We start from the raw sequence: 10864 nt of genomic DNA on the forward strand, positions 1-10864 counted from the left end.
CTGCGACTACAGACTACAGGGCATCTTCCTGTTTGTTCTGCTAGTTTACAGGAGAGTCAACAGTACAAGTACCTGAAGAACAAGTACAGGTACTTCTGCTGAAATCTGACTTCAGTGAACAGTAGAAACACTGACCTCTTCCATCCAGTGTAAAAAAAAAAAAAGCCCTGGGACATGCAATATAGTAGAGATTTATAAAACTGTATGTAATATATTAATACATCTTTTTTTGCAGCAATTGAAGGGTCAGTACTTTTCCACATAACCTGAGTTAGTATCTAGCCCCACAAATAGTTTCTGTGTTGTATGCTGAGATTTTAAGATACAGACATATGAAACTTCAGTTTTAGCCCCGTCCAGTGCAAGGGAATGAAAACTTGTGCCCTAAACCTTTTTTAAATACCAGTGGAGCCAGATATTAGCACCAACAAGCTAGTATAAACAGTAGGTGTTATTTTGTTCCTCTCACTGTAGGTGTGGTGCCAGCTGTGTATTGGGCCGTGTCAGTGCCCGCCCACCGTGCTGCGCTGCCCTGCTGGTGTTCGTCAGATGTTGGACAGCTGTGGGTGCTGCCAGGTGTGTGCTAGGCAGGAGGGCGAGGCCTGCACCGACCGGCTGCCCTGTGACACCCACCAAGGGCTACAGTGTGACTACAGCGCCAGCCCCCCTGGAGGGCCGGGACAGTGTGTCGGTGCGATCAGAATACACTCAAGCAAAAACACACTAGTTTGGATCTGTAGTCCTACTTTTAATACTACTGATACAACTTTAGCACCCTTTTCTCACCTGTTTCACCTCTCAGAAGGCCATTTAACATGGACAGAAGCATCTTTGGACTCAAACACTCTTCTGTCTATCTGATCAAAAGTGTATTCCAATTGTTGCATAATATAAAATATATATTTTTAGAATATGACACTTTATATTTAAGTGTCACATTCCTTGCTGGATTTTTATAACACAGAACCAAAACTGAAAATCTTAATTTTCAGAATCAACATGTAATCAAAAGTGATATATCCGTGCTTGATTTGTAGGATGCAAAATATTTTAATATGTATTATGTATGAAAAGTCGGAATAATAGAAAACATATTTATTTTTAATATATGTACTGTGGGGCGACACAGTGATGCAGTGGTTAGCACGGTTGCCCAGGCCTTTCTGTGAGGAGTTTGCATGTTCTTCCCGTGTCTGGATGGATATGTACTATGTGTTTATAAACATATATATATATTTTTTAAATTATTATTATTATTATTATTATTATTTATATATATATATATATTACCAAGTGTACAAAATACACAGTATTTAAAATCTAGTTTAAAATTTTTTAAAGAAATACCTTATTGTACCAGAGGCAGTGCAATTCAGCAGAGCAACCTTGTGGGTGTTTTTACATTCACATAAATCAATCATGATGATTCATTATTTAAAGTTGGAGTGCAGGATTATTACAAATAAATTAGTGTCTGTTACAATCAAGCCCTCGCCAAACGAGTTCACGCAATGCTGATTAAGCCTATCACCGCCAGATCACTCTCTCTATATTCACAGTATACCCGAGTTTTTAAATCTGGTGTCTGTGGTAGTGATGCGTTTTACATCAACCAGCAATTATTGGTTTGCTAGGAGCAACCCAGAGCCACATAGTGAGCTCCACGATCTACCACAATCTATCTTTGCCTATTTGGGAACGGGTTGTAACCTCACATAAAACTGAACCACATAAAACTGAACCACAGTAACTTGGAACAGCCACTGACACGCCCTCTCTAGTAGAGGCAGAGCTGGAGGCTGATTGAGGTTTCTCGTCAATTTCCCTGGAGGAAGTTACTGACGTAGTCAAACAACTCCACAGTGGCAAAGCCCCAGGGATTGATGAGATCCGCCCAGAAATGCTAAAAGCTTTGGGTGTGGAGGGGCTTTCTTGGATGACACTTCTCTTTAACATTGCCTGGAAGTCGGGTACGGTGCCCAAGGAGTGGCAGACTGGGGTGGTGGTTCCCCTGTTCAAAAAGGGGGACCAGAGAGTCTTTGCCAATTACATGGGTTTATTACACTTCTCAGCCTCCCCGGTAAAGTCTACCCCAAGGTGCTGGAATGGAGGGTTTGGTCGATAGTTGAACCTCAGATTGAAGAGGAACAATGTGGTTTTCGTCCCGGTCGTGGAACCACTGACCAGCTCTTTACTCTCACAAGGATCCTGGAGTGCGCTTGGGAGTATGCCCATCCAGTCTGCATGTGCTTTGTAGATCTGGAGAAGGCGTATGACCCCCGGGAGATACTGTGGGAGGTGCTGCAGGAGTATGGGGTGAGGGGGGCCCTTCTCAGGACTATCCAATCCCTGTACATCCAAAGCGAGACAGTAAGTCAGACTCTTTCCAGGTGAGGGTTGGCCTTTGCCAGGGCTGCGCTTTGTCACCAATCCTGTTTGTGATATTCATGGACAGGATATGGAGGCATAGTCGTGGCGAGGAGGGGCTGCAGTTCGGTGGGCTTGGGATCTCGTCACTGCTTTTTGCAGATGATGTGGCCCTGATGGCATCATTGGTCCGTGACCTCCAGCTCTCACTGGATCGGTTCGCAGCAGAGTGCGAAGCGGTAGGGATGAGGATGAGCACCTCTAAATCTGTGGCCATGGTTCTCAGCAGGAAACCGGTGGAGTGCCAACTCCAGGTAGGGAATGAGTCCTCATCCCAAGTGAAGGAGTTCTAGTACCTTGGGGTCTTGTTCACGAGTGAGGGGAGACTGGAGCAGGAAATTGGCCAGAAAATCGGAGCAGCGGGGGCGGTATTGCACTCGCTTTACCGCACCATTGTGACGAAAAGCAGCCGAAATAGGTTTCCTCGGGCGGGTGGCTGGTGTCTCCCTTAGAGATAGGGTGAGAAGTTCAGCCATCCGCGAGGAGCTTAGAGTAGAGCCGCTGCTCCTTTGCATTGAGAGGAGCCATTTGAGGTGGTTTGGGCATCTGGTAAGGATGCCTCCTGGACGCCTCCCTAGGGAGGTGTTCCAGGCACGTCCAGCTGGGAGGTGGCCTCAAGGAAGACCCAGAACTAGGTGGAGAAAACTAAAAAGTTTGGATCTGTAGTCCTACTTTTAATACTACTGATACAACTTTAGCACCCTTTTCTCACCTGTTTCACCTCTCAGAAGGCCATTTAACATGGACAGAAGCATCTTTGGACTCAAACACTCTTCTGTCTATCTGATCAAAAGTGTATTCCAATTGTTGCATAATATAAAATATATTTTTAGAATATGACACTTTATATTTAAGTGTCACATTCCTTGCTGGATTTTTATAACACAGAACCAAAACTGAAAATCTTAATTTTCAGAATCAACATGTAATCAAAAGTGATATATCCGTGCTTGATTTGTAGGATGCAAAATATTTTAATATGTATTATGTATGAAAAGTCGGAATAATAGAAAACATATTTATTTTTAATATATGTACTGTGGGGCGACACAGTGATGCAGTGGTTAGCACGGTTGCCCAGGCCTTTCTGTGAGGAGTTTGCATGTTCTTCCCGTGTCTGGATGGATATGTACTATGTGTTTATAAACATATATATATATATTTTTTAAATTATTATTATTATTATTATTATTATTTATATATATATATATATATTACCAAGTGTACAAAATACACAGTATTTAAAATCTAGTTTAAAATTTTTTAAAGAAATACCTTATTGTACCAGAGGCAGTGCAATTCAGCAGAGCAACCTTGTGGGTGTTTTTACATTCACATAAATCAATCATGATGATTCATTATTTAAAGTTGGAGTGCAGGATTATTACAAATAAATTAGTGTCTGTTACAATCAAGCCCTCGCCAAACGAGTTCACGCAATGCTGATTAAGCCTATCACCGCCAGATCACTCTCTCTATATTCACAGTATACCCGAGTTTTTAAATCTGGTGTCTGTGGTAGTGATGCGTTTTACATCAACCAGCAATTATTGGTTTGCTAGGAGCAACCCAGAGCCACATAGTGAGCTCCACGATCTACCACAATCTATCTTTGCCTATTTGGGAACGGGTTGTAACCTCACATAAAACTGAACCACATAAAACTGAACCACAGTAACTTGGAACAGCCACTGACACGCCCTCTCTAGTAGAGGCAGAGCTGGAGGCTGATTGAGGTTTCTCGTCAATTTCCCTGGAGGAAGTTACTGACGTAGTCAAACAACTCCACAGTGGCAAAGCCCCAGGGATTGATGAGATCCGCCCAGAAATGCTAAAAGCTTTGGGTGTGGAGGGGCTTTCTTGGATGACACTTCTCTTTAACATTGCCTGGAAGTCGGGTACGGTGCCCAAGGAGTGGCAGACTGGGGTGGTGGTTCCCCTGTTCAAAAAGGGGGACCAGAGAGTCTTTGCCAATTACATGGGTTTATTACACTTCTCAGCCTCCCCGGTAAAGTCTACCCCAAGGTGCTGGAATGGAGGGTTTGGTCGATAGTTGAACCTCAGATTGAAGAGGAACAATGTGGTTTTCGTCCCGGTCGTGGAACCACTGACCAGCTCTTTACTCTCACAAGGATCCTGGAGTGCGCTTGGGAGTATGCCCATCCAGTCTGCATGTGCTTTGTAGATCTGGAGAAGGCGTATGACCCCCGGGAGATACTGTGGGAGGTGCTGCAGGAGTATGGGGTGAGGGGGGCCCTTCTCAGGACTATCCAATCCCTGTACATCCAAAGCGAGACAGTAAGTCAGACTCTTTCCAGGTGAGGGTTGGCCTTTGCCAGGGCTGCGCTTTGTCACCAATCCTGTTTGTGATATTCATGGACAGGATATGGAGGCATAGTCGTGGCGAGGAGGGGCTGCAGTTCGGTGGGCTTGGGATCTCGTCACTGCTTTTTGCAGATGATGTGGCCCTGATGGCATCATTGGTCCGTGACCTCCAGCTCTCACTGGATCGGTTCGCAGCAGAGTGCGAAGCGGTAGGGATGAGGATGAGCACCTCTAAATCTGTGGCCATGGTTCTCAGCAGGAAACCGGTGGAGTGCCAACTCCAGGTAGGGAATGAGTCCTCATCCCAAGTGAAGGAGTTCTAGTACCTTGGGGTCTTGTTCACGAGTGAGGGGAGACTGGAGCAGGAAATTGGCCAGAAAATCGGAGCAGCGGGGGCGGTATTGCACTCGCTTTACCGCACCATTGTGACGAAAAGCAGCCGAAATAGGTTTCCTCGGGCGGGTGGCTGGTGTCTCCCTTAGAGATAGGGTGAGAAGTTCAGCCATCCGCGAGGAGCTTAGAGTAGAGCCGCTGCTCCTTTGCATTGAGAGGAGCCATTTGAGGTGGTTTGGGCATCTGGTAAGGATGCCTCCTGGACGCCTCCCTAGGGAGGTGTTCCAGGCACGTCCAGCTGGGAGGTGGCCTCAAGGAAGACCCAGAACTAGGTGGAGAAAACTAAAAAGCAACCAGTGACCAGTGACCAGTGAGCCAGCAACCAGCGCAACACAGACTCCAAAACAACAACAAAAATGTATATGCTGATTGTAATATACTATAATGTGATCCAGCTACCATTACTCAAATGTAACTTTATGATTTAGAATTGTTATTATGATTTTAAGACTAATTAACTAAAAGGTAATATAATTATTTATTTATCCTGCCTAGTACCTGGTTATTAATAATAATAAATAATAATAATAATAATAATAATAATAAATAATAATAATATTAATATTAATAATAATAATAAAAGGCATCTCTTCACTTGCCATTAGTACCCCACATACATCAAAAAGCATGTTCAGTTGTCAAATTTAGCTATTTTCCCTCTGTTCTCTACTCAGTAGCTTATTATGGCCACATTTTGACCACTGGGTATTCAATTGAAGTTCGAGGTAACTTGCGTGTGTATAATGTTACAAATATAGCCATCTAGGATCAGTGTTGGGCAACTTACTCAGAAATTGTAATATATTACTAGTTACTTATTACTCCTTAAAAAAGTAATATTATTACTGTACTTCCTGGGTGATAAAAGTAACTAGTTACATTACTCGTTACGTTACTGTATTACTTTCCAGTGTTTCCCACAAAATGACAGCGTGGGAGGGGGGGGATGTTTTTCTGCACATGCAGCCTGTTCATAAGAGCAGTAGTTACAAAACGTTGCGTTAACGCCACTCTCTCCTGATGAGTCCAAGCATCAGTGACAGCAGCTGCTGGGGTTTCTTTCTGTAAGTTTCACGTCGCTGTGCTGCTTCAGCAGATGCTTCAATAAATCAGATGTAGAAATGTTCACGGTTGAAAGGTTTTTGCTGGTCGCACAGAGTTTAGACTAGACGACAATTTTATTTGCATCAGACTGTGACACAATAATGGCAGCAGCTACTTACAGCTGTGGAAACAACGCCTCTCCCCCTAGTTCTACTTTCTTCCTTTAGTGTTTGGCTATTAGTGGACATGAACAACAAAGTCCTGCTGAGCTGCCGCACAGTCGTGGATTTACGTCAAGGATGGTGCGTTCAGTAACGAGTAACGCAGCGTTAGTAACTGTAATAATATTACTGTTTTTAAAAAGTAATTAGTTACACAACTTAGTTACTGGGAAAAGTAATATTATTACAGTAACGCGTTACTGCCCAACACTGTCTAGGATACAAGTAACTTATGATCGCTACATCTCACAGCGGCCCCTCCCTTCCCATGACTTCCAGTTATAAGAATCTCAATTGCAAACATTATGTTGATCTGACGTTACCAATGATTAATAACAGTAAACCTGATCCGAAATTGTATTTGGGTTACAGTGAACTGTTTTACTGGTTAGCTAGCTGTAGCTGTTACTTGTTTTGTTTCACAGAACTCATCCCATGCTTGGCACAGCATTAATGTAGCAAGCCAAATCTTTTTCACCGACAAAACATTCCATCGTCTCCAAGTCATCCTCCCTTTGCTGTGATCAGGTCGGAATGAGCTGGGCTGTGAGATGAATGGCAGGAGGCTGGAGGAGGGACAGATATTTCAACCTTCCTGTGCCAAGCTCTGCCACTGTCTGGGAGGAGGGGTGACCTGCGTGCCCCTGTGCAGTGATGATCTGAAGAGGCCCACTGATAAGTGCCTCAAACCTCGGCTGGTGAGACTACCAGGGCGCTGCTGCAAAGAGTGGGTGTGTGACAGCGTGGACAACAACATTTCCTCAAATCCATCCGCAGGTAATGTGGTTGAGGATCTACATGAACAAACAACAAAGATGACTCAGAATTATAAGAATTATAAGTGCAATATCAAGTCAGGCTGTTAAGACTTGTGAAATAGTAAAAGCATCAAATATAGCTACTCTGAAGACTGCAGAGACATTTTCATCTCGGTTGTGTCAAAAATAAACAGATTTCAATACCAAAGAGGTGTCAGGAATGTCAAACATATACACGAAACATCTGTGGGCACTATTCTTAGCTAGCTGACCTCATCTGAGCAGCAGTTTACCACATTTCAGTGCATATGAACTTTCTGACTCACGAGTTCTCATCAAAGCAGTCCACTTCAAACAAGTTTCAGCTTGATGAACACAGCAAATGTTTTCCTCTTCTGTGTTTCTTTCCAGCAGAGCAGACACGTCAGGACTACAGGGGTGGGCTGTTCGGCCCGACGTTTGGCTCGATCTCCAACTGTATCGAGTGGACCTCAGATTGGAGCCCATGCTCCCACAGCTGTGGCCCAGGTGTCTCCACGCGCACCACAACCAGAAACTGGGCTTGTCGCCTGCAGACTGAGACCAGACTGTGCCATGTCAGGACATGCCCATCAATGCTGCCGGGGCTCCGAATGCTGCAGACGGTACAATCAGCACACATTACTAAGCTCCACTGATCAAACACTTGTTAATACATTTCAAAGTAAAGTTCTACCCAAGAACGTATACTATTCATAAAAGATAATTTTCTCCATATCTCGAGATAACAAAACAGTAGTTAACACAGGGGTGGGCAGGAACATTTCTTAATGATAATTTCACTGTGGTCTTCAGTGTCACTCATTAGTTCTGTTGGTAGAGCATAGGACTCATTATCATAGAGTTGTGTGATTGATCCTCACTGGTAATCAATTTCTGTCTATTTTTTTTATCTTTTTCATATTCCTCTTCAACAAAGTTCTTATAAAGAGACTGTTTCAAGTGCTCACAATTAAGCACATGCTAGACTGTGTGCATCCCGGCGATTGGGCCCTTATCCATCGACCTATGAACTTTCCATTTCCCCATCATTTCCAAGCAGAGGAAATTCATCCACTTCTCAGTCTGGGGAATCCATTTAACGTTACACATTTCCTGACGACCTTTGAAATAGCCATCTGGAAATGTGTGATTGGGTTCCCCTGAATCTCTTCATAACAACTTTGTTGAAGAGGATGATAAAAAACAGCAGGGGTCAAACCTGCAGTTCATGGACTACAAGTCCTGCACTCTACCAACTGAGCTCACCAGTAACTCAAAAAAATCTGCCGACCCCTGTATTCAGCTATGGTTTGTTATCTCGAGATCATGATCCTGTTATCACAGGAAAAAATATTTGAATCGATGGACGCTTAGGGCTTCCATACAAAAGAGAAAACCAAATGGAAAGATTATAAAATACAGTATATATAAAGAACCAATATCTAAGGAAATAATTCAATGACTTTTTATTAATTAAACTTCATGTAGCTGTTATAAAACTTCCTTTTCTGGAGACATATTTGTTTATTTCATTTGTGGTTTTAATTTCCTTTTCCAATTTCTTTTTTTTCATTTCTTAAAAGCATTTTTCACAGAGACACATTCAGGTTATGATGGCTCTTAAAATGAATTGATCTCATGACATACCTTTTCCTCAGTAGAATGCTTGACTTGTCATAACAGGAAAGGCATGGGGGCGGGTGGTGATAACACTGATAAGGACTCTCTTCCATTCAAGATTCTGAGTAAGCCAAGTCAGCCAGCATACACAACACCAGGACCCTGGAACACAGAGCAATGAATAATTTTCCTAAATTCACCAGCACTTTATTAAGTTGTTATATTTCTTTTTGTTTCTTTATTAAGTTAATTTAGAAAAATAACTTAATGGAGCTTTTTTTTTTTATTTATTAAAGTGATGACCAAGCAGCCTGCAGCAGATCTGTTTAGCTTCTCAATCAACACATGAGTAATTAAATCTATAGATAGCCTATAAAATAGAGCCTTGCATTTCAGCCCGACCACAATGGGGCCCAACCTATTTACATCTCTTGGGTTGGGCTCTGGGCCAATTTTCATGTCATAGCTCACACATGGGCCTTTATGTGTTTTAGATATCCATCTATTAAAGTAAACCAGTTGTGCCATAATCCAGGATAAGAATGGGCCAAATTTTGAATGTTAAAACACATGTCAAACTACAAATGGCAACACATCACTGGACATGCAACAAGAAAAAAAACATGATTACAGTTTTGCCTGTCACTTTATATATGTTTCAGGGTTCGGGGGTGTGCGAGAGCAGCCACATTTCACCTGTGTCCATTAAGCTTGAACACCAGGGCTGCTGGAGCACCAGAGCCTACCGTCCCAGGTTCTGTGCCTTGACGTGTCTAGAGGGACGCTGCTGCAGCCCATCCCACACAAGGACTGTGCGGATGGTTTTCCGCTGCCCTCAAGGCAGGCTAACCCAGCAGCAGGTGATGATGATCGAGTCTTGCTCCTGCAGCATCTCCACCTGCCGGCAGTCCCCAGCCACAGCTGACCAAAGTTTCCTGTCCTGGCTGTGAGGTGCTTATGCATCCAGATACAAGAAGATGGGCAGGTCCCGTCATGAGGAAACTACAGGATGAAAATGATCAAACATGATAATGTGGCTGTGCAGGAAGTGAAGCCAGTGTTTCATAATTTTGGAAAGATTACAATCAGGATGTGAAACTTGCCATTTGACACGAGCTGTTGAGAATATGTACAGAGTAATGTAAATGTGCACTCAGATTTGAAAGTATGTACTAAGATTTATGCAGTAATCTGTATCCAGATTTAAAAACAAAAAGGTAACCTCATTCACATTTTACCTCATATTATTTAATTTCCATGCTCCTACAAATTCTTATATCACCATATTTTTCCGATTTGAATCCTGTCCACTCTTTGGCAAAGATTTGTACTGAGATTAAATACACTGAACAAAATTATAAACGCAACACTTTTGTTTTTGCCCCCATTCATCATGAGCTGAACTCAAAGATCTGAGACTTTCTCTACGTACACAAAAGGCCTTTTTCTCTTCTCTTCTTGAGGAAGCTTAAGAAGGCCAAATTCCCGTGCCAAGTTCTTGTCAGCTTTTACAGAGGAGTAACAGAAAGCATCCTGACTGGAAACATCACTAACATGGGATGTGCACGGCCCAGGACCAGAGGGCTCTGCAGCGGGTGATTCAAACTGCTCAGAAGATCATTGGTACCCATCTCCTGAGCAGTGATATCAGTGAGGTGCCTGCAGAGCCCAAAGGATACTAAAGGACAGTACCCACCCAGCCACAGCCTGTTCACCCTGCTGCCTTCTGGGAAGAGATATAGAAGTTTCTGCTGCTGCACCACCAGACTGCAGAGCAGCTTTCTCCCCCAAGCTATCAGACTCTTAAACTCTAATTTCATCCTCAGCACTGCTCCACTAAATATAGTTTATTTCTGTTTTATAATTCCTTTATATTAATGTATAACGTCTGCTACGTAGCAGTTTCACTCTATAACCTGTTGCATTCTGACAAATAAATCTACCATGTACCTTGAAAACTATCCACACTCACATATTTGGGATTACAAATGTCATCCAATAGTTTTGTTTGCAAATCAATAATGTGGGTGGGACTTACAAAAGACGCGTCTCTAT

General features: G+C 43.0%; 1 protein-coding gene across 1 annotated transcript; it reads left to right on the forward strand.

The window, feature by feature from the left end:
• The first annotated feature begins 6497 nt into the window (after positions 1-6497).
• LOC119919313 (CCN family member 1-like) lies at positions 6498-10219 on the forward strand. The gene is made up of 3 exons (XM_038739728.1): positions 6498-7187; positions 7583-7812; positions 9472-10219. The coding sequence occupies exons 1-3, from the start codon at positions 6962-6964 to the stop codon at positions 9757-9759; spliced, it is 744 nt and encodes a 247-aa protein (XP_038595656.1). The 5' UTR covers positions 6498-6961; the 3' UTR covers positions 9760-10219.
• The last annotated feature ends 645 nt before the right edge of the window (positions 10220-10864 follow it).

The sequence above is a fragment of the Micropterus salmoides genome, unplaced genomic scaffold (genome assembly GCF_014851395.1).
Source record: "Micropterus salmoides isolate LMB-PRFRI ecotype aquatic unplaced genomic scaffold, ASM1485139v1 Ms_hic_scaffold_2661, whole genome shotgun sequence".
NCBI lineage: Eukaryota > Metazoa > Chordata > Actinopteri > Centrarchiformes > Centrarchidae > Micropterus > Micropterus salmoides.